Source organism: Camelus ferus, chromosome 32, assembly GCF_009834535.1.
Source record: "Camelus ferus isolate YT-003-E chromosome 32, BCGSAC_Cfer_1.0, whole genome shotgun sequence".
Taxonomy (NCBI): domain Eukaryota; kingdom Metazoa; phylum Chordata; class Mammalia; order Artiodactyla; family Camelidae; genus Camelus; species Camelus ferus.
Window position 1 is genome coordinate 12,074,706 of NC_045727.1, and position 24,104 is coordinate 12,098,809.

The following is a 24,104-nucleotide window of genomic DNA, read 5'->3' on the forward strand; positions in this document are numbered from 1 at the left end:
ACACTCGAGTCAGTTCAGAGCTGGGCCCCAGGTCACCCTGAGGACAGGGACACAAAGGCTCAGTCAGATGTCCCCGTGTCCCTTCCCTGGAGTCTCACCTGTGCCCTGACTGAGGAGGGTGACAAGGAGCAGAGCCCAGGCTATGGTTGAGATGCCCCAGAGCACTGCCTTCTGAGCCCCCAACCCTGGGCCAGGTCACCAGACCTCTCTTATCCCCTCCCCCTGCTGCAGAGGAGGGTGGGGCCTCCATGCAAATCTGCTCCAGCCCATGCTTCCCCCACCCCCTGACCTGTACTTGGTTCTAGATACTTCTCTATCCCTCTACACAGAGCCAATCTAGGAATATTAATACTGTGTGATATGTTTTTGTTACTTAGGACACAGTGACCATTAGAGGGACCTGGAAATCGAGCCATCCTTGGCTGTCCCTGCCATCTGATAGAGTCAAGATGTCGTTGACTAATAATCACAATAATTGTTTTGTATTCTGTGGGTCCAAAGTGACGACAGGGTCCACAAGTGCTGGAGTAAGTTAGAGATTCAATCTTTTCTCATCTGGAGATCGAAGGAGAGCTGGGGTTGTCCACCCCTCGCCCCACCTGACCTCCTCAGCAGAATGGTCCCCGTGTCTCTCTGTCCCCTATCTCTGTGGTTCTCTTAGGAAAAGGCCTGGGGACATTTATTGGTGTTTCTAGGAAAGGGGAGACCTCTCCCTGAAGGGGCTTAGGAGGCAGCAGCTATGTGCCTTCACCTGGGCTAGGGAAATCACACAATAACCTTCCCAAATCCAGGCCCCTGCTGCCCCCTGGTGGACTCCGATGGCGCCCACCGAGGCCAGGAAGGCAGCTGCGGGGGGATGACCCCCCAGCTCTGCTCTTCTGCCTTCCCCTTTATTCCCCTCCCAGCTCAGGCCCAGATCCCTCCAATCCCCTCCCGCTCACATCACTTTATCCACCAGCTACTTTATTTTTATTCCAAAGAGAATTGATATTTTATTAACTTTGGTTTTAATAGAAGAGTAACCATAGAGTTTTTTTTTTTTTTAATTAAAGTACAGTCAGTTACAATGTGTCAGTTTCTGGTGTACAGCACAATGTCCCAGTCATGCATATATGTAAACACATTCCTTTTTATATTCTTCTCATTAAAGGTTACTATTACAAGATATTGAACATAGTTTGCTGTGCTATACAGAAGAAACTTTTCAAAATCTCTAGTTTTCTATACACCGGCTAACATTTAATCCTTAACTCCCAAATTTATCCCTTCCCACCCCCTTTCCCTGGCAAACTGTAAGATTGTTTACTACGTGCTTGGGGACCAGAAGGGGGGTCCAAAACCTCTTTCTCTGCACCCCCTTTTAAATACCAACTCAGCCCTTGTTTCTCATTTCCAAGAAATTCATGACAATTTACAATTAAAAAAAGTTTCACTGTTGACGTGGACTCCCACCCAATCCTTCCCTGTGCAGAGCCTCTGTGCTTCTGGTTAGTGTCCTGCCCTCATCCACCCTCAGTCAATGGGCATCAGCCAGTGATGACCGTGGTGAGGAGGAGGAGCTGAGCCCATACACCTGCCCGGGAGTCTCTGGACCATGAGTCAATTGGCCACTGGCTTTTTTCTCCAATCCACTCTGATGACAGGACAACACATAGCAATTGGAATCAGTGCCACTTCCTTCCCTGCTCCTAAGTTAATCCTAGACTCAGTCTCTCTGCCCTAATTCTCTGGGCTCTGTTTCGACCCCAACATATCGAGGAGGGAAAGGACCTCACCATTGGTCCTGAGGTGGTTCCTGGGATAAGAGCCACCCTTGGGATGTCCCTATATGGTCCTGTTGTTAACTTTGGTGCATGTGTGGGATACCCCACCTTGCCATGAGGAACAAGGGTGAGGACAGAGTCCTAATTGTCACTTCTCAGGCACCAAAGCAGGGCCTGGCACCTCTCCCTCCCTCCCAGCCCATTTTTAATCTTTATGTTAGCATAGATGCTCACACATCCCTCTGTCCCCATCTTCCACAAGGGCTCACAGCTTAGACCTGAGGCCGAAGCCTGGGGCTGCTGAGGGTCTTTGAGAAAAGACTTGTAAGAGCAGAATAAGCCTGAGACCCTCCATCACTAGTTATCACCTTAGGAGGGGCTCACGGTGCAGCAGCTTTTGAGACTTCACACAGGGCAGGGGGTGTGTGTTGTGTCTGTCTAGTTACTTATATGTTTGCATATAAACATACAGGTACATAAGCTTATACAAAGAAAGAGAGAAAATGAGAGTTAAGGAGATAATGTAAACGTGACAAAATGTTCACAATTGGCCAAGTTGGCAAATAGTTTATGAAGCAGTTCTTTGTATTACCATTAAAAATTCATTTTTGTTTGAAATTTTTCCAGAATAAAACAATCAGCAGTAACAAATGAGGTCCTGAGTTCAGGGAGAAGACCCGAGGGAGCTCAGAGCAGGTTTTGGTCTCAATTCCCCATGAACTTGGACCACTGTGCGCAGTGCTACTAGTTGTATATGAGGCACAGAAATAATCAGCCTCGTCCTCAGACTGGAGCCCAGAGATGGTCAGGGAGGCCGTGTTGCCAGACTTGGAGCCAGAGAAGCGATCAGGAATCCCCGAGGCTCGACTGGTGTCTTCATAGATCAGGAGTTTGGGGGCCGTTCCTGGGAGCTGTTGGTACCAGGAGACATAGTTATATCTCCCAACGTCGTTGCTGGTTGCAGCGCAGGAGATGGTGACCGTCTGTCCTGGAGTCCTGGACACCGAGGGAGGCTGAGTCAGGGCAGACTGGGCCCAGGACCCTGAAAAGAACAAAAACACACTCGAGCCATTTCAGCACTGGGCCCCATGTCACTCTGAGGACAGACACACAAAAGATCAGCCAGATGTCCCCGTGTCCCTTCCCTGGAGTCTCACCTGTGCCCTGACTGAGGAGGGTGACAAGGAGCAGAGCCCAGGCTATGGTGGAGATGTCCCAGAGTGCTGCCTTCTGATCCTCCATCCCTGGGCCTGGTCCCCCAGATATCTCTTATCCCCTCCCCCTGCTGCAGAGGAGAGCGGGGCTTCCATGCAAATCTGCTCCTCTCCCTGCTTCCCCACCCCCTGACCTGGACTTGATTCTAGACACTTCTCTATCCCTGGACAGCAGCCTTTACTAGTGAATTAACTCTTTCATCACATGTGGAGTCAGGACAGACTGAGTCCATGACAGCGTGTGTGAAATTGATGCAGTCCAAGGATTTCCCATCTTTGCTGGCTGGGTCATCGTGGTTCCTGGGTGAGGAATCCCAGGACGTGCTACTGGGGAAAGGAGAGGACAGGGTTCCAGGCAGCTGCAAGGCCCCATTGCCCTATTTCCCAGGAATCAAAGGCAGAGCTGGGGACCAGCATCACCTCAATTCCTTCTTACCTACTGTTAGGAGAGTTTTCATGCCCCTCAATCCTCTGTCTCTGTGATGTTTTCCCAGTGCAGCCTGAACCTGAGCCCTGGGCCATTTATTAGTAGTTATGAAGAATTGTTGGGGCACAAACGCTGTGGGGCGTAAGAGGGGTACCGTGGGGGGCAGCTCTTGAAACTCATACAGGACAGTACAAGCAGCAAGTACTGTCCCTAAGTCCATGCCATTGCTGCCCCCTGGTGGCCTCAGGTGGTGCCAACCGAGCACCAGGGAGGGAGCTAAGACAGGGTTGGAAATCACTAGGTGACGCCCTCCCCTTGTCTCCCTTCACCATCAGTTCAGTACCAGGCCCCCTGAACTGCTAGATTCCCCTCTATGCTCATTTCTCTTTGCCCATGAACTCCCTCTGGGATGGGGTGTGTCACCTGCCACACCAGGTGGCCCAGACGCTCACCCCAGGACTACCTAGCCCGTCCCGCCACATCCCTGGCACCAGGTTATGCCTGTGAGGCAGCTATTTATACCAAGTGAATTTTGGGAGCACAGGAGAAGTTACTCCGTGGTTAATGGTGGGAAACTTGGCATCTGGGTTTAGGGAGAAAGGAAGATCTTTGGGGGAAGTGATCACTTTGAGTCATCACTATTGCTTGAGTCTGTTTCAAACAATTTTATGCTTCTTATTGTAGACATCGGTTTAGATAATCATGTCTGTTATTTGAGAGAACGATTAAGCAGGAATAGCTGAGAAATTCATCAGGAAGGGGATATGGGCCAGCAATGTCTTCTCGTGGGAAAGCCATGGAGGAGCCCCAGGAATCTTCCACGTGTCCAGGAACTTTTTCCAGGAAGCAAACCTCTAATATTCACGAGGTGCCACCCTGTCCCCTGTCCCACGTGCAGGTAGCACTGGGAGCAAACCCAGGGCTCCCACCTCAGGAGTCCACTTTCTCATGTAAAACTCTTCTAGATACATGTGCCCACACAATAGGACATGAGCCATAAATCAGGAACCACAAATGCCGCCAATGGGGTGGGAAAAGGACCACTTGCAAAAACTACTGTTAATAGCCAAGAAAAACAAAGCAAAGAAATCTAAAATACACAAGAAAACAATTCTCAACTGCTTCTCTGAGGGCAAATTAAAGTTGATGTTTCCCTGCAGAAACACATCTATTCTTTTAAAAAAGGTAAAATATCCAACACAAATGCACAGGAAAAGTCAGACCTCCAGGAGTCATCACCATCTCTTTCCCTTCCTTCATGCCCCACTTCCAATCAGACAGCCAGTCTGAGAACTCTATCCTGAAGCCCCCAGTCACTATCCACTCTGCTTGGTCCAAGCCCCACCACGTGCCCGGACAAGAACCATGGGACCCACGGGCTCTGCTGGCTTCCTTTTCCCCCCCATAAAGTTCATTCAGACAAAACCACCTTCATGTCTTTAAAACACGAATGATTTCATGTAAAAATTATGAAAAAATAGCCTCAAACAAATTCTCTTTTCATTTAGAAAAATATCCAATCTCTTTACGTTGGCTTCCAGTCCTTATGTGATCTGTCTGCTGCCCACCTCCCCACTCTCCTCCTGCCCCCTGATCCCAGTGATGAGCCCCCAGCTGGGTTTCTCTCTATTCCTTCAAATGGCCATATTCCCTCAGCCTCAGTGCCTTTGCACAGGCTTCCCCTCTGCTTAAAACTCTTTTAACTCCATACTTCACATTCCTGAATCTTCCTGAAGACACACAAATGTACTCCAACAGCCCACTCAATAATATTGTTTGTTAAGTGACTCAGGGAGAGAGCTCAGTTGGGGAAGCTGATCCCCTGTGTTTGCCCAAAGAGTCTCCAGGCCACATTCTTGTTGCCAAGTGTCACAGGCCAGGTCTCCCTGAAAACTGATGCTGAGATGGGCAGGAGGCACCGCTGGCATCACCTCCAGTGCAGGGGATGGGAGGGAGCAGGTCAGGGAATGAGGCCCTGTGGTGTGACATTCTTGCTCTCCACGGGGGTTCACCAGGTGAGAGGGGCATGCAGGAGATTGAAGAATCCTTCCCAGGCCTGGGGAGGATAAAGGGAGAAAGCGTAGGGGTCAGCAGGGACAACCTGCAGACCGCAGTGCAGATCCGACTCCTGAGACGGGAGAAAGGACAGGAAGGAGAACTGGACAGTGGACGTCTCAGAACCCGGAGCAGCAGTGAGACAATCCCAGCCTGCCCCATGGCAGCTTCTGGAGGGTGGTGGCCGCTGGAGCTGGGACAGCTCTGCAGGGTGCATCCATGTGGCAGTGACACATCCTTGCCTGTATATTGTTGTGCCCACGAATCTCGGCACTCAGGCTGCCGTGGGAAGGGCCGTGACCTGGTGGGAGCAGATCCATCCTGGGCGCTCAGTTTGGGGAGGGTGCTGGCAGGGCAGGGCTGTCTGCACATCCCGTGGCAGGGGTGACATGCCCTTCGTGGGATGCAGGCCACAAATCACAGCATCCTCTCCATCAGCCCTTCAGCACATGTAAATGTTCACTTCTCTTAGTCAATAAAGTCTGGAAAGGAGCCGTCCTGCGGAGTGGGGAACATAATCTTATCACCAGCAAATCATCAGAGGACGGATAACAGCAATAAAGTGCCTGTGAGATAATAAGGAGGTCTGAAACCCACCAGATGGAGGTGTCTGCTGGATTTGGGGCCAGTGGCTTGGGGTCCACATGGGCGAAGTCCCAGGGAAAATACTAGAAGGTGCCAGGTGCTTCTTGTGAGCAGTAAACAGAGCATTTCTCCTTTGAGATCTCCTGTTACAGGGCGATTTTCAGGCACTTCAAAATACAGGAAGCGCCATCCTATTTGATTTGTTCTAGAATGAATGCCCACACAATCAGATATAAAACAGATATCAGAAGCTCACTTGTTGGGTGTGGGGTTATAGCTCAGTGGTGGAGCCCATGCTTAGCACGCACCACGTCCTGGGTTCAATCCCCAGTACCTGCGTTACATAAATAAGTAAACCTAATTATCCCCACTCCCCGACCAAGGAGAAGAAAGAGAAAGAGAGAGAGAAGAAAAAAAAGGGAAAAAACCCCCAGCAACGCGATCATCCAAATAGGGACTAGCAATCTTCAAGCCCATACGCTTTCCATTTCAAGTCCATCCTCTGTCCTGTTTTCTTCAGAGATTTAGTTACAACTTGTCACTTTAAAACAATAGCCTTCTTGTTTGAGTTCTGGTTCTTTTTTTTCTGTTTCCAGGCTAAAATTTCTGAGCATGTATCTCCTTGAGTGTGGCATCTGCAGGCTCTCAAGGACAAATGTTTGTTGAATGAATGTGGGGGAGAGGCTGGAGGGAAAGGCTGTCTCCACTTCCAAGGTGAGAAAAGTCAGATTTTTATCAGCCCTATTCCAGGTGGCAATCCGATGTCGGAGAGATCAACACAAGGCCCTCATGTGTATGTACCTATGCATTCATTCATTCATTTGTTCACATGTGTAACAGGACACCTTATAGTCCTTCGTTCACAGGCATGGGGATATCTGGGGTAAGGGCAGGGCAGATCCACACACTCAGCCACCGTGACCTTCTTGTGGCCCGTGGTTAAACATGTGGGGTCACTCGGAAGATAAGGACTCCATGCCAGACTCCACTTCGGAAAAGTCTCACAGTCCAAGGACAGAAATTACCTCCTGAGCCTGTGTGAGGGCGACCCAAATTTGGCCCCTTAAGTCAGTGTGAGTGACAGACACGGGCTCCGCTGGCTCTCAAACCCCCAGGAAAAGGGTCCCCACCCATCTGGCTCTCGCTGTATCTCCAGAAGCCTGACTTTCTCCCGTAAAGGTGTTGCAGAAAATAATGTTACCGCTCAGTGTTACAGCTCAGTTGTGACAGCAACCTGGATCCGGGCAAGAGACCAAGCAGCACTCAGAGAGTTGGAGAACTCAGGTTTATTACACCAGCGGGCCCAGAGGAGTTCACACTCCAAGCTCTGGACCCTGTCTGTAGGTTTACACAGGCTTTTATAGGCTGCCGGTTTACACTTTGCAGCATCCTATGCAAATAAGGTGTAACAAATTTGACTAATTAGGAACAGGCTTTGTAAAAATGGACCAATCAAGGGGGAAAGAAATAATCAGGAGTGAGGGAAATGGACCAATCAGGAGGGAGAGAAATAACCAATCAGGAGTGAGGGAAATGGACCAATCAGGAGTGAGCTCCACTTTCCTAGATGTTAGCTGTTTCAGAGGCAAAAAGAGATAAAGCCACTGGCCCAGGGAACCAGATGGTGCGGGCGGGAGAGTAGTGGCGCCGACTGGGGGTCCTGCCAGTCTTTTTTATGAGGCTTCCCACCTCAGAGGGACTGGGAGAACAGTGGCACCAAAATCTGCCAGAGGCCATTCAAGGTCCTGGAATCCAGGTCCCGGGTGCCACTGGTGGCCAGGACACAGGATCCCGAGGGTTGAGGGGCACCGCTGGCTCGAGTGAGGGCTGGTTCTAGGTGCTGGGTGCCTCCCACCTGGATAAGCATCTTTGGAAGCTTATAGAAGGTCCCGCCCACATTGTCCCTTGTTTCAAGGCCCTGTCCTGACTTTGTCTGAAGGGGTCCCTGAGTGGAATGTACAGAAGTATGAGCTCAGGACCAGCGCAAGCTGAGGCCATCGGAGGGAGCGTGGAGAACAGATGGATGTGAGCAGACCAAATGTAAGAATTTGTGGCTTCTGAACAAGGTGGAAAACCAACACATCGGGGGAGGTGGGTGTAGAGAGAGAGGAAAGCAGGGTCTGGAGGGAGGATTCTAATCCAACCCCAGCTGGGGTCTCCTCTCCCCCAGGAGGCACAGGGTGAGTAAAGTCCAGAGAGTAGAGGGCGTTGCACTGGCCAAGGGGAGTGACATCTCATCTACACGAGGGTGGTGGGGGTGGAGCGAGAACCCTCGCTCAGGGGGGCCGATACTGGCCCTGGCACTCTTGTCCCATGGACTGAAAATTGTTTGCCTGAAGCACAGGCCTAGAGGTGGGGGGTGGGGAGGGATTTGGAGGTGGGAACTTCTAGGCTGCCCGCCTCACCCTTTGGGGCCAAGAGGCCCCTCATCCCACTCCATCATGCACTCCCATCCTCCATTCCATCCCCCATCGCCATCGCATCCCTCCAGTCAGCTCCACCCTCACCGTCATTCCATCTCTATCCCTCACACGCGCGTTAACCATCTCCCCACTCCATCCCCATCCCATGCATCCTCCATTCAGCCAGACCAGCTACCCCACCTCCATTCCATCCCAATCCCCTAACTCTACCTGTACACCCCATCCCCCACCCCGTGCAGTCCCGTGGGCGTGTCTACAGCCACCACCCCTCCCCATCTCCCGATGCTCTTCCAGCCTATTTAAATGAACCCCTTCTAGCCTCCCTGGGTGACCCCACTCGCGATCCCAGGATCTCGTGAGACTTTTCCGAGGAGGAAACAGAAAACGGGATTTGTCGGACCATGTGGCTTCCTGGTGGGGAGCTGCTGACTCAGCAGTTCTCTCTCTGCAGAGTCTGAAAAGGGACAGCGTGATGGACGAGGCCCGGCCACACAAAACGTTAATTCCAGCCCTGAAAGCTCCGCCTTCCCGCAGGGTGATCTTGAGCTAGTCCTGGGGGAACACCTCAGGCCCCTGCCTGTTTTCTACCCGAAAACGAGTTATCACCTTAGTCTGGCCTGAAGGCCAGACGGAGTAGGGCGCCTGTCTTGGGCCAGCTTGGGTCACTTGCTTTGTGGAGGGGGCCGCAGTGATGGTCTGTAGACCTAAAGGTTCACCGAACCCGGTTTGCGTTATCTCTGGAGCTTGTCAGTCGGCCGGTGTTCGCTGGAAATCAGGTGGCCGCTCTAAGAACCTGTCCCCTCTGGAGGTGCCAGGGCATGGGGGTCAGAAATGTGCAGACCGTGTGCCAGCAGGTGGCCATGGGATGCGGCAGAGAGAGACCTGAGCTGGCTCGGACCTGCCCAACATCTCCTGGCCTCATTTTAGGGCCTCTGAGTGTTCCTGCCCCACAATTTCCCACAGTCCAGCCAGGTGGTTTCCTCCCAGTGCCTTCCTGACTCCTGGTGCTCCATGTGGGGACGGCCTGCACACAGTTCATTTCCACCTGTTTCATGAAGCCTTCTTTGATTTCTCAGATCAGTGTCTTTCTGACTTTCCATCCATCATCCCCCCATCATCCAACATCCATCCCTCCATCACCCATCCATCATCAATCCATGATCTATAATCCATCCATCATACATCCGTTACCTATCATCCATCCATCATCCATCCATCATCACTTGATCCATCCATCTATCCATCCATCATCCATCCATCATCCATCCTCCCATCATCTCTCATCCATCTATCTATCCATCATCTACCCATCATCTTTCCATTTGTCCAAGCATGGCTCCCAAGCATCCATCTGCCAGGCACTGTTTCACGTGCTGGGACAGAGTGTGAGGAGCCCCCTCCCTCTGACCCCCATCTCTCCCTGAAACTTCTCAGGTCAAAGCTTCCAAAGTCTCCAACCCAGTCAAGTCTGAGGTCCCTCCCCAGTCCCCTGTGCTCTCTCACTTTCTCTGCCTCTGACCTGCACTGTGCTCTCTGACAACTGCTCAGGGGTACTGCATCCCTATTTCCACCCCTGACTTCTCTTTTGGGCTCTAGATTTATGCACATTCTGCCTCCTGAACGCATCGGTGCTTGAATGCCCTACAGGCACTGCAAACTCAACATTCCTCACTCCTCACATTTCCCTGGGAGGCTTGTTCCCTCTCCTTGTCCTCACTTCAGTAGGTCTCTTCCCAATCTGGAGGCCTGGAGCCATCCCCAAATGTTTTGCCCTCACTGAATCACCCTCTGTCCGAGCTGTCCAACCGTAACACAAAAATATCACTAAAATACTTAGAAAAAGGAAAAGAAAGAAACACCCCAGTCATGCTCTAAAGTTTATGATGACAAGAATGTTAGGCTTTGCCAAGTCTGATTTTCTCTCCCAACGTAGTTTTCTAAGCTGGCAGGTAACCTGAGACCAGCCCTTTTCACCTCAGCAGCAGGATGATTTGGTCATGGCTGTATTTAAGATGAGCATGTAAGCTTTTTGACAAAAATGTACTAGAACAGCAGTATAAATGCCACCCTTGTTCCTGATTTAAAGAAAGCAAACATCCAGCCTTGCATTAAGTTGATAATCTAAGGAAACGTCCTCATTGTGGTGAAGGATGTCTCCCAAAACTTACAGCAAAATTCCCACTTAAAGGTAGAACCACATTAAAAGTCAGGGTTCCCACTCTGACTTTTCACTAGTCAAGATAGTCTACAGATTTCAACCGATGGAATGAGATGAGGGGGGTTGAGTGTTAGGAATAATGAGGTCAAATTGTTCTTTGAAGTTGCTGGGTTAGTCTACTTAAAAAAAATAATCCCAAGACACTCAGCTGGAGGAGTATTGGAAATAATACAATCGTTAATGAAAACGACAGTACGAGTATGATAGGGAAAAGTCAGGTTTCCTCCAACACAGGTGGCTACCATCCAGGATAGGAAACTGGCGAAACATTTACGATTTCATTGAAAATTCTATTAAAACCCTTAGAAATAAACTTAACACAAAACAAGCAAGACTCACATGGGTAAAACATAACGCACCTTGAGTAACAGACACAATAGACAAAGATATCAGTTCACTTAAAGGAGCCCACTTAATCCATGAAATTACAAACACAGCACCAAAGGGAAATTTTTTGAAAAGTAGTCAATCGATTCTAAAGTCCAACAGAGAGAATAATGACAGACAAGAAACGCGGATATTTTGACTGAGTCATAATGATAGGGTCGTTCTCTGCCAGGTACTGAAACACACGGTCATGCGAAAATTATTAAAACAGGGTGAAACGGACATGGGAACTGATCATTAGATCAATAGAACCAAAGGGAGGATGTGATATATCAATGATTTAGGATTTGATAAAAATTGTGTTCATATTCAGTAAATACAGGACGATTGGCTCTCCATGTGGGAAATACATAAGGTTATATTCCTGCGTACGCTAAAGTAAACTCCAGGCAGAGAGAAAACACACAGCAGAGCAATGAAAGCACCTGAATGAAATAGAAAAGAAAATCGAAATAAAGATGCCTTTCCTCTTTTTGCCACGGATCACAGAAACAGCCAAACTGGCGTGTGAAAATTCAGACGGCTTTATGGTAAAGGACCTCACAAACAAAAGGCATAAAAAAGACCTGGGAAAAATATTTACACCACACCTAGCAGGTGTGGGCACAGATGGATCCTGGCCATCAGGCTGTCCCCGCCAGCCCACCCTGACCGTCCCTCTCTGGCCAAGGCTTTGTGCTGGCAGCCCCATCCCTGGCTGGTCACCATCTAAGCACAGAGGGAATAGTCTTCATTGGCCCCCCTTTTCCATCCCCGTCCTCACACCCTGCGGTCTGTCCCTCTGTCTGGCTATCAGATACTCTGGTGGACTTTCTTCCATTTCTTAGCAGCAGAGACCCCTGGAGTGTGAAAATGCTGGGACCCTCATTGGGGTGGGTTTGTTCCTGCAGCTTTCCTGGCTCCTTCCCTCCAGTGTAAGGGGGCAGGACATTCCCCATGAGAGGGACCTGCAGGGGCATGTTTGGGACAAAGTCACTGCAAACCCTTGGATAGAACAACCCTTTCCTGGAGTGGGGGATGGATGGGATGGCCCTGTGTCCCCTGAGAGTGGAGCCAGACTCAGCTGACAGAGGTCCCTGCCGGACTGAACCTCAGGATCTTTTCTACTCCTGCTCCCCTACACCAGTACCCATCCTTCCCCGAGAGACCAGCCACCCCTCCCCTCCTGCACTCGTGGCCTCATCCAGTCCACAGGCAGCTCCTGGACTCTCCCTGTCAGCCCTCTGTCACTGGGGTCCCCGCTGAGGTTCAGGATCCAGCCCTAAAATCCCACCCCACCCCGATCACTTCAGGGACAAGGATCAGGGTAACTAGTCAACACAGCCGCCCCCCTTGGACTCAGTGGACCGAGTGTGTATGAAAGGTGCTGGCTATTCAATGGCTTAGTTGAGTGGACAGATTCTGGGGTCGAATGCTGGATAATCCGCTGACCACTTAAGGAAATGTTGAGGTAATTAACCTGGTAAGATGTGTCCCTCTGCTTGTTCTTCCATTCAGAACCTCTGTCCCCTATTCATATCCTGTTCAGCCAACCCCAGGACACACTGGTCCAGCCAGGCCATGTTTCACCCCTGATCCACTGTGTGCGGAGCTGCCTGGAGGGTGGGGGGAGGGCAGCCTGGGAGCTCAGATGTGGGGGAACTGGTCCAGACCTGTCACTGCTTTGTCCACAGGCCTCCTGGGGCTGGAGGAGAGGGTGACAGAGATGGAGGGGTTTTGTGCCCACTTTCCCATCTGCCTGTGCCACTGTGAGCATTACCACTGCTATCTGCTGAGTGACAGTAATAGTTGGCCTCGTCCTCAGCCTGGGCTCCGCTGATGTTCAGGGTGGCTGTGTCCCCAGAACTGGAGCCAGAGAACCGCTCAGGGATCCCTGAGGGCCGGTTGCTATCTCTGTAGATGACCATCACAGGGGCCTGGCCTGGCTTCTGCTGGTACCAGAAAGCATAACTGCTTCCGAAGTTACCTCCTTGACAGGTGATCCTGGCCGTCTGTCCCAAGGACACGGACACCGTGGAGGGCTGAGTCAGTGCAGAAGAGGCCACAGAACCTGCAGGAGAGGAGAGGAGAGTGAGGGTGGGGACCATGGTCTCATTCCCTAGGACCAAGCACCCCGCAGCTTCCCCTTGCTGAGCTGATGTTGAAGGCCTGGCTGTTCCCTGGGTACCCTGGGGTCAGAACCCTGGGGGCAGGACCTGTGCAGAGAGAGAGGAGGGGGAGCAGGAGGGGGGTCCAGGCCATGATGGAGGTGCCCTGAGCTCTGCTTCTGAGACCCCGCAGCAGGGCAGGGCTCGTCAAAGTCCCTCTTATTCCCTCAGAGCTTTGGGGCAGGAAGGTTTGTGTTTATGCAAATTTACCCCCTCCCAGGGGCTTGTGACCAATCCTTCAGCCAGGGCAACTCACTCAGCCTCCTCCCAGGCTTCTCATGTTCCTAAATGAGACCTGGCTTCCAGGGGCCGTGATCACAATGCCCTTCCTGTGTCTCACCACGTGACCGCTGTCCCAACCATCCCGGCCTGTGAACTCTGCTGGGCTGGCTCAATGGGGCTGTCAGCCTGGAAGGATCCTGGTGGGAGGGGAGGCATGCCCTGTGCCCTGTCCCCTCAGTGTCCTGGGGGGCACTGTGCATGTGACCCTCCAACATGGTCCCTGTGCTGTCAGGGGATGAGGTGGTCAGTCCCAACTTCCTGCCAGGCCTGACCCTCAGGCCCCAGTGTACCCCCAGTGCTGATTCCCCTGAGGCTCCACCTGGGCGGCCCCAGCCTCAGTTCTGATGCGCCTGCTGCCTCTGCTGCCCCCTGCTGGAGGAGGGGAGCCAGACCAGGAACTCCTTTTCTGCAGGTCACCCTGAATACCTGTCACCTAAGAGGGTGTGAAGCAGGGATTCCAGAACTGCCTCTGGGCCATCTGTGACCCCAGCCCTGTCCAGCTCAGCACAGAGATGTCACCTACGGGGTGCAGGCGTGGTTCCCATAACCTTGTCTCTGGGTTGAAATTCCTTTCCCGATTCTTTGCTTTTGTTACTAGAGTGGAGGGTGCGAGATGAACTGCAGCTTGTCTGGAAAGTATCAGTGTCCATATCAACGTGTGTAACTCCCTGGGGACCCAGGGCTCCTTGTGGCAACGAACCAGGACGGATACTATGCCCAACCCAGGAGGGCAGTTGTGTGATGCTGTTTCTGGTACTTGAGTTCATTTGTGCCTCATGGCATCATTATCACCATCCTCATCACTGTCCTCTTCCTCATCACAATCACCATCACCATCCTCGTCACCATCACCATCCTCATCTCTCCTCCTGTGGTTTCCATGTCATCTCCCCCCTCTCACGGCTCTTGGGGAGTGAATGTCTAGCTCAGCATCATCTGCCTTTTTGAGGACACAGGGTGTCTCCTGCTTATTCCACTGGGAATCCATCTGGAAATCATACCAATGGCTGAAGCCCTTTCTAGGTTTCCTGCAGAAGGACAGGGAACTCCAGGACCTCATGACTCACTGGGATCCTTGCCAATTTTCTGTTTGGTTTTAATGCATTCTGGGTGCCTTTTTATAATTTAACTTGGAACAAAGGCTTAACAGCTGGTAATGCCAAGACCCAAAGAGAGGAAGTCCCCAGATTAATAGAGAAAAGTGAGGTGAGCCCAGGATGGAGGCCAGGGGTCAGACCATGGTCCTCTGGGGCAGTACCTGACCAGGACGCAGGAGCCGTGAGGGCCAGGCTGGGTTGCATGCCTGGGTCCCCGGGGCTCACTGCTGTCCCCACCACATCCTGGCTTGGGGAGTTCAGCGGGGCTGTGTCCCAGGTTAGAGATGAGCATCTGTTGGGGTGGGAGGCTGATTTGGCCACGCAGAGGTCTGGCCTGGATCCTGCTGGTTCTGCTGGGCAGGACTGCTTGGTCATCACTGTCCTAGGTGAGTGGGAGTGACGGGTGTCTCATGGCCATTGTTACGGGGACAGATGAGCCTTCAGGGGTTTATAGGGCCTACATGTTTACCAACTGCACATTGAGACCGGCTTTTTAAAAATTAACCTTTCTGTCATCTTTATTAGAGTTCTGACTTCTTAACAGGACTGTAGTTACTGTCTAGGGTTTTTTTGAAGCAATTGTGAAGGGCCCCACGCGCACTTCTTACAATCCGTAGAAATTGTCTGGCTGCGCACAGCGAGCACACGCCTCTCTGTGGACCTTTTGCAGAAGCTCTACTGCCTCGAGTTACAAGGATTCAGAGCTGATGAAGCTGGACTGGAGAGAATTGCTGACCATGTGTGAGGGGGGAGCCTGAGGGTCTCATTCGCTAACACAGGTAATTAGCTGCCACAGACGTTCTGGGTTTCTGGGGAGATGTGATGGTGCTGAACTGGACACATGAGTGTTGGTTCTGAACTATGTAGAATATGGAGAGAGAGAGAGACTGTATGGGGCACCAGTGACCCCCCATGTTTTGTCCAGGGAGAGGGTGAATGGTGATCCCTGCCCCGTTCTTTCTCCTGTTTGTTGGTGAAAGGACTTCAAAATCATTTCCTGTACTTTATTTTCAGACTCAGCAATTTAAAAAAACTATATTAAAATACCCATCCATTCAATGTATCAGTAACCACCGTGATGGTTGAATTCGTGTGTCCAATCGGCTGGGCAAGCAGGTCCCAGTGGTACTCATTTCAGGGGGTGTTGGGGGTGTTTTAGGAGAGCATTAGCCTTCGGACCCTGGGGCTCAGAGAAGCAGGTGGCCCTCCCCATATGGGTGGGCTCCATCCCATCCCTGGGGTCCTGGCAAGAGCAAAGGGCGGAGGGGGCAGAACATCTCCTCCTGGGGGTCCCTGGGACGTCGCCCTCCTGCCCTGGACGAGAGGCATGTCAGCCTCCCTGGATCTCAGGCCTTGGGGAGGAATCACACACAGGCCCTCGTGGGTTCCCCCTTTGACGGTGCCTCTTGGGACTTCTCAGCCTCCAGACCCGTGTCGACCAATTCCTCCTAATCCATCTCTGTACCCTATTGGCTGTGCGTCTTGGAGAAGCCTGGATAATATGATCTATATCTCCCTACACAGAACGTCTGTACCCATCAGACAGTAGTTTTGGGGGCTCTGGTCCTGGGGTCCAACAGGAGGACTGTGTGTCCAGGAGAAGTTCTGCAGGAGGAGCCCAGGGCGGGTCTGCCCTGTCTGTGTAATTTGTGCTACATCTCAGGGGAGGAGGGCCCTGGGGTCAGGGGCTGGGGCTCAGTCCTCTCTGGGCCTCAGGCAGCCCCAAGGAAGTGGGGACTCTTCATGCAGGAAAGCACAGGACCTCATCCCAGGTCTCATCCAGCAGGTTCCTCCCAGAGGAGAAGGATTCCCCCAGAACCCCGCCATGTCACATAGCCCCCCTCTCCTGCAGATGCGTGATCACATCTGGGGCCACAGTCACACATCGTGATCCTAAACCTTTCCTTTCCTCCCAATCCTGACTGCAGCCTTTGAAGCCCAGAACAGCTACCTTCTCCCTTTTTATCAGTATAAACCTCGGCCCTGGAGGAGCGGGGCCAGGACCCGAGAGGATGCCTGGGCTGCAGCCTGACCTCCCACTGCTCAAAGGGGACTGGGGTGAGCACCAGTCCAGGCAGGGAAGTTTGTGTCCCACTTCCCCATCTGCCTGTGTCACTGTGAGCATTAGCACTACTGCTGTCCCACACCTGACAGTAGTAGTCGGCCTCGTCCTCGGCCTGGGCCCCGCTGATGGTCAGGGTGGCCGTGTTCCCGGAGTTAGAGCCTGAGAACCGCTCAGGGATCCCTGAGGGCCGACTGTTATCAGCATAGATGACCAGCACAGGGGCCTGGCCCGGCTTCTGCTGGTACCAGTGAACACTTTTACTTCCAATGTTGTCCCCACCACAGGTGATCTTGGCCGTCTGTCTCAGTGCCACTGACACTGAGGGTGACTGAGTCAGTTCGTAGGAGGCCACAGAGCCTGCAGGAGAGAAAGGATACCTGGGCTGAAGATGAAGGAGCTTTTCCCAGGAGACCCCAGCAGCTGACCTGCATTGAGCCCCAGGGATTCCCTGGGCCCACAGAGGCCCCTCCCATCAGTCTCACCCCCAGTGACCCCATGGGCTTGAGTGGTGGAATGGTGCCCCTGAACAAATGAGAAACCTGCCCCCTTCCTCTGGCAGGTGCAGCCCCTCAGGGCCCACACAGCACTGAGCACAGTGTGGGATGTCATCCCCTCCAGCCCCTCATCCTGCAGCAGGACCACCAGCCACCTGCCCCCACTGGCAGCTCCCTTCTGAGCTCAGTCAGAGCCAGGCTTGTCCCCAGCCCTGGGCGGGTGTGGATGTGATCCTGGGGTCAGCACCTGTCCAGTGAGCCAGGAGGCTGAGGAGGAGGGGCAACCAGGCCATGGTGGAGATGCCCCGATTCTGCTCCCCGAGGGCGAGGCTGGGCAGGTTTCCCCCCAGGCCTCTCTTATCCCCTTGCTGGAGAGAGAGCTACTGGGTATGCAAAGCAGCCAGCATCCAGGGGGCGGCCTGAGGGGCTCTGTGATTTCAGAGAAGGGCTCAGTCCCCAGGGACCCAGAGAGGGAGTGGCAGGCCCTGAGACTGCGCCCTCAGCCCAGGGGCTCCTCCTCTGCCTGCTGGTCCCAGAGTCTGGGGACATGTCCAACCCACACTGTGCATTGATGTCACTCCTGGCCGGCATGGCCACTGAGAGGCCAGAGATGAATCTGTTCTTTTTCAACCTATCTGTAGGTGACACTCTGATGCTGTCAGGTGCACGGTCCTACCCCTGATCACAGCTCCTGGGCTCCAGAGAGGGAGTAAAATTCGTTCTTTGACAAAGTACGTGGAGTGTTCCAGAGCCGTCATGGTCTGTGTGTGCCCTTGGCTGTGAGCTGCTGGGGCAGGCTGCATGCCGTCCTCAGTGTCCCCATTTTGCATCCGGGGCAGGAACTGACCGGGAGCTGAAAGAACTGTTTGCTCTGTAGGAGAGGGAGCGGGGGCTCAGGGCTTAACAGCTCTGCCAGCGAATGTTTATCACAATCAACATGCCTTCATGTGGAAAATAATTGTCATAAACATAATTATGATTTAAGTCCAGAAGAGTTTGTTGAGTGACTGCTGTGTGTCAGGTCCAGGGAATCGGGAAGTGGGGAAATACTGGTCCCCTCCCTCTTCTCTGTGAGGGGTGAGTGGAGGGACAGGTTGGGGATGGTGGGGGAGCAGGAGCAGCTGTGTCTGGGGGACCGGGGCTCCGAGCGCAGGGGAGGAGGGGATGTGAGATCACAGGGAGGACGGATGTTTGTGGACAGTGATGGCTTTTCAGCAGGGTGTACGTGGACTGGAGGTGGGTTTTGGGTCAGGAAAGAGGCACCACCTGCGAGAGCAGGATTGGGACATTCGGAGACAGAAAATGTGTATTTGATAGTGAAGGTGACACTGTAGAAGGACACCTGTCTTCGAGTGTGAGGTCGTGGTTACATACTCTCCTGCATGTGGATCCCCTGATGCACAGGACACGCCCACCCCAGGTGAATTTGCCATGTGACTCTGCTGCCCCCTAGTGGGTGTTCCGCATATTGCTGGAGGCTCAGGGCGTCCTCTGTCCAGGTGCAGATTCAGAACCGCTGCTCAGGTGTGACTCCCAGAGCAGGGATGGCGGGCCCCAGGGCATGATGTGCGCGTCTCTGCTTGGCCACTGCCTGCCTCAGACCAGGCACGAGGGGCTCCAACTCACTATGAAAATATGAGCAGGCTCATTTGCAGGGGGAGATGGCTGGATCCCAGAACCATCATTGCACAGATCTCTGGGGTCACGGGATGTTTATGCGTGTGGTTCTGGGCTTGGTCCTGGGGGACACAGGAGTTACGGACTGACTCTTGGTGGTTCTGGCTGTTGGTCCAAAGCCAAACAAGCGCAGAAGTGGCTACTGTGCCAGAGTCGGAGGCAGGAGGACACCCACCCAGCCAACGTTCCTTCAGAAGCACTTTGTTCTGGCTGATAATCGTTCCTGAAAATCAGTGTGGACAAGACACTGCCCTGGCCGTCAAGTTTCCTTCTAGACGGTGGGGCAGCCTAGTGGACGCTCCTGGTTCTGGGACAGAGCAGAGAGTCCCCCCAACCTTCTACCCGTGTCTCATGATCTCTGTTCACCTGAAAGCCAGACGATGGCTATTCTCAGGTCTCTCTCTTCCAGGACTGCCCTTACCCCAGTGCTGGCCCCTGGTACCAAGACTGTGTGCGACGGGATCCTTGGTTTGGCAGGAGACAAGTACTTCTGTTTTGCCACCAATGTGGAGCTGGGTGTGGTCCACAAAGTCCCACGGGACCAACGGAGTATTGGATCATGTGACAGAGCGTTGGTGTTGGCCGATGATCCTGGTGTCCCTGGAACTGAAAGACAGGGGCAGCCTAGTGGTTGTCATTCATCTGTGTCAACAGAGAGCTCATCTGAGAAAGACTGTTGCAGCTACTGAGCCCTAGTGGAAACTGTATTGTGACTGTGAGTCCCTAATTCCCCTGGGACCACAGCCGCCTACGGGGACCAGGCAAGGCCTGAGCAGCCCGGTGATGGGTGGGCGTGCGCAGTAGCTCTCTGTCCTGACGTAGAGGAGGTTGATATGAGGTCGGGCCCACGCCCAGGTACTGAAGCCCCGGGGAGCTGCCTGAGGAGGTGGCCCAAACACCCCTGAGCCCAAGTCCTGCTGCAATGTCTGTTCTCCAGGAACCCCCACCTCTGCCTCATGGGGAGATGCCTATGACCAGTGTCACAGAGGAAAACCCTTCAGGCGGGTTTGGAGAGGTTTCTGGATGATATGAAGACACCCCTGAGAGTTAGCCATCTTGGTCCTTCCGCCCCTATCGGGGACATCCCTGAAGGACAGCAGTGGAGGAGAATTCTCCTGGATTGATGAGTGACCACTGGAGCAGGGTACCTGGTCCATTAGCCTGAACACAGAGGTGGCTGGAGGGGGCTGTGTGCTAATTTATGGGCTGAGACTCAGACTTTCACTGGACCGTCAGAGACGTGGCAGGAATACATGGAAAAGACACAAGTATGAACCCCCACAGAGGGACCCAGAGATTCATTTATTTGTGTCCCATGAAAATGCTTAGCACCGTGTGTCCTGAAAAGGAAGTGGTGTTAATAACCAGGTGGACAGGAGGTCCTGCTCTGTGGATAGCAGTCTGCCTCCCTCTCCAACCATCGCCGGGTGGTCGCTATGACCCGGTGACCCCATGGGAAGGGGAGGATCAGCCACAGGCTAGTCAGGATGGCTCCAGTGTCTACAGCCGACCTGCCCACAGCCATTTCCGTCACCAGCCTGCCAACAGCACAGACCAGCACGGCTCCCGTGGGACACCCTTCCCTCGGGAATCTGCCAGGGACCCGGTGCTCAGTGGATGACATCAGACCTTTTCCAGCATGGAGGGGGGAGCTCTGCTCTTACTGACAGATCTTTCATGCAGACTGGGAGTTGCCTTCTTTGTCTGCAATGCTTCTGGCCAAACTGTTATCCTCAGACTCATAGAATTCTGTTTCCTCATGGGGCTTCTGACCGTGAACTCATTCCACATCAAAAGAGTGGCTGCTGTGGGCCCAGGCTCACGGGCTTCACCGGTCCCACCTCTTTCCCCAACATCCCGAGGCTGCTGCCTTAGTGATGGACCAACAGCCGATGGAAAAGCCAGTCACTTTGCCAGGCAAGTACCAACACTTGTGGGGGATGGTAAAGCCGTCCAGGTGCGAGATATGCTCTAAATCTGTGCACAATGTACGATGCCTCTCCCATCGCCAGGATTCACGGGGCCAGGATTCAAGGTGAGGGGGTAGGAAGGGCTCCACCCATATCATCCCTGGGACCTGCTCAACACATTTGCTCCCTGTCCCCTGACCTCCTACTTGCTGGCCTGGGCTCTTAGTTCTTAAGGGGAAATGCTTCCATCCAGAGACATGACCATAAACCCATTTCACTGAGAGCTCAGACTCCCTTGTGATGTAGGGTCCTCCTGCATCGCTGGATGTCCCTGTCTGACTCCACCCAGGCCCTCCTCCCCCCACACATAACTTAGGCGCAAAAACACCATGACAGCAACATCCTGCCAGCCAGAAATCCACCACTGATCCACCGCGTGTAGAGCAGCCTGGAGGGTGGTGGGGAGGGCAGTCTGGGAGCTCAGATCTGGCGGAACTGGGCCAGAACTGTCACTGCTTTGGCCACAGGCCTCCAGGGACTAGAGGAGAGGGTGACAGAGATGCAGGGTGTTTTATGTCCTACTTCCCCATCTGCCTGTGTCACTGTGAGCATTATAATCACTGCTGTCTGCTGACAGACAGTAATAGTCGGCCTCGTCCTCGGCCTGGGTCCTGCTGATGGTCAGGGTGGCTGTGCCCCCCGATCTGGAGCCAGAGAACCGCTCAGGGATCCCTGAGGGCCGGTTGCTATCTTTGTAGATGACCAGCACAGGGGCCAGGCCTGGCTTCTGCTGGTACCAGTGAGCATAATAGCTTCGTAAGCTGCCTCCTTGGCAGGTGATCTTGGCCGTCTGTCCTAAGGACACGGACACCGTGGAGGGCTGAGTCAGTGCAGAAGGGGCCACATAACCTGCAGGAGAGGAGAGGAAAGTGAGGGTGGGGACCAGGGTCTCATTCCCTTGGACCACGCACCCCGCAGCATCCCCTGTGCTGAGCTGACGTTCAGGGCCAGGCTGAGCCCTGATTACACCGAGGGCAGAGCCCTATGGGCAGCACCTGTGCAGAGAGAGAGGAGGGGCAGCAGGAGGGGGGTCCAGGCCATGGTGGAGGCGCCCTGAGCTCTGCCTCTGAGCCCACAACTGGGGGTGGGGTCTTGGGGCCTCTCTTATCTTCAGAGGGGTTGTCCTCATGCAAATCTACTTCCTGGCCCTGTGTCCTTGGTGACCGGCTCCCTCCTGAGCAGAGAGCAGCTGGGCTCAATGGAGGATTTCAGTGGGGGCCCCACTCCCAGGCCCAGGTCCCAGGTCCCAGAAGAGACTCTGGTGCTGAGTGAGGAGGTGCTGCCCCCTGCCCCCAGCAAGCGCACTCCCACCTCAGTCTGCGCCTGGGCTTCCCCTCTGGGCCTGGGGGACCCAGTCATCCTGTCCATTGCTGAGGGCATGACAGTGGGGGCTCGGCAGTGCTTATAGTGGGTGCTGTGGGGACAGCAGTCACCACGCTGCTGTGAGAGGCCAGAGTCCCATCATCAGACCCAGTGAAATTGCTCATGTACCTCAGAGGAAGTCTTTTCAAATACATCAATTAATTTTAGAAGAAAGACTGGCAAACCATTTGGCTCTAGGATTAAGCAAATATTGGGGATGCCGTATACGTGATTCAAAAAGAAGTATCAAAACTTTGAACGCCATTAGTATCAATATCTTTTGCTTGCAAACTATGTAATGGGGATGAAAAAAACCCAAATAACAGGTAGAAAGGAAATATTTGCAAATCATATAACCTATGAATGATGAATTGAGGGTGTATCTAAAGAGGCTGAACTCTAAAGAGTAAAAAGAAAAAAGAAATGACAAGAAGAACTTACTTAGAGGATGGCCAGTGGGCTAGAACAAATATTTTGTGGAAGAGCGCAGATGGGTGGCAATGAGCACGTGAACAGCCCTCCCTTATCAGCCAGGAGGGGAATGCAGATGAAACCACAGTGAGGCACCACTTCTCGCCTATCATAGGGGCTATATAATAAAAATCCAGACAGCCCCACATGTTGGCAAAGATGTGGAGAAGCTGGGTGGCACATGTGTGACTAAGAGAAGTGTGATCTGGTGGAGAATGTCTGCAAAAGAGTTGGCAGCTTCTTAAAGAGTTAAACTTGAGGTCACCAAAGACCCCAGCCATGCACACCTGAGCATATATTTCAGAGAAGTGAGAACATAAGGTCACAGGGGAAGTAGACACAATCGTCCAGAGTTCCCAAGTGCAGAACAGCCCCAGCAGAGAGCAGTGCCGACATCCTTCAGTGGGTGACTGACTGCGTCCTAGACGTCTGGACCGGAACCATGGACCAGTACTCAGCCATGAAAAGGACCGGATGCCGAGTGCACAGGGGAGTTTGGGTGCATCTACAGGGGATTATGCAGAGTGAGCAACGCTAATCCCAGGGCGACGTGCTATGTGATTGTATGTTTTTCCTTCTATCCATCATTTCTAATGGTTTTCTTTTCCCTCTGTGGTTTCATCCATTTCCTATGGTTCTATGTCAAGTATCTGCAGAAATTTTGGAAATGGAGACCAATGAATGATGTCAGGGGTTACGGAGGGTCCCGGTGCAGAAGGGAGACCCCCGATCGTCATAAGGAGCCCCCTTCAGCCTGCCCGTGGGGGAGGGCAAGGGGCTGTGTCCTGGGTTAGAGCCAGAGGGTCTGTGGGCTGGGAGGCCACTCTGGCCGTGCAGGGCCATTTCCACGGGTCTTGCTGTAAAATTCAATCTGCCCGTGTCTGCCTTTTAATTGTGGGATTTTCCCCACTTGCCTTTGTCGGGATTCATAATACATTTCTGTGAAAATGTCTCATCTTGCTTCTTCTTTACTTTTTGTCCCATGTCTTCCTCATTGCTGCTTTGCTTTATCTCTATTTTTCATTAACTGAATATTTTTTAAAATTTAATATTGTCTTCTTTTACGGTTGATTGTCTGAAACTGTTATTTAAATTGGTTTTATTTGAAGGTTGGCTGCGGGGTCCACAGTACAGGCCGACCTTGCCCGGGCAGCACACCGCTTCTCACGGTGACACTGATGGGAAATGCAAACTGTGTCAGTTGAAAAGATTCACAGCTGGGCCAGGCCCCCAGAAACACAGACATGGTCCTACAGCGCCACCTGCTTCTCGCTCACCTCCTTTCTCCAAAGAGACTTCAGGCCTGAAAAACTCAGGTTTGGGCCTCCGACTCCCTGGATCCTTTCTTGAAAACCTCTAAGTGAAATATCTCAAGTTTACGCTCTACCCGATCTTAGAAGTCCTCGAGTCCATCCAGTAGCTCGCTATCAAATACTGTCCATGTGTTCTGGCACATTCTGACATAAA

At 52.7% G+C, this 24,104-nt stretch overlaps 1 protein-coding gene and 4 gene segments (V, D, J or C); all 5 read right to left on the minus strand.

The window, feature by feature from the left end:
* Positions 1-24,104, minus strand: part of LOC102523413 — a 442,357-nt gene that overhangs the window by 48,932 nt on the left and 369,321 nt on the right.
* Positions 1-24,104, minus strand: part of LOC102505801 — a 222,123-nt gene that overhangs the window by 45,710 nt on the left and 152,309 nt on the right.
* The window catches only part of LOC102521144, a 383,406-nt gene that overhangs the window by 41,880 nt on the left and 317,422 nt on the right, over positions 1-24,104 (minus strand).
* Positions 1-24,104, minus strand: part of LOC102511799 (immunoglobulin lambda-1 light chain-like) — a 401,923-nt gene that overhangs the window by 30,719 nt on the left and 347,100 nt on the right. The window lies entirely within an intron of this gene.
* LOC102512038 overlaps positions 1-24,104 on the minus strand; it is a 55,570-nt gene that overhangs the window by 25,160 nt on the left and 6,306 nt on the right. The window contains 1 exon segment of the V gene segment in view: positions 2,503-2,805. Coding sequence covers positions 2,503-2,805 — 303 coding nt within the window.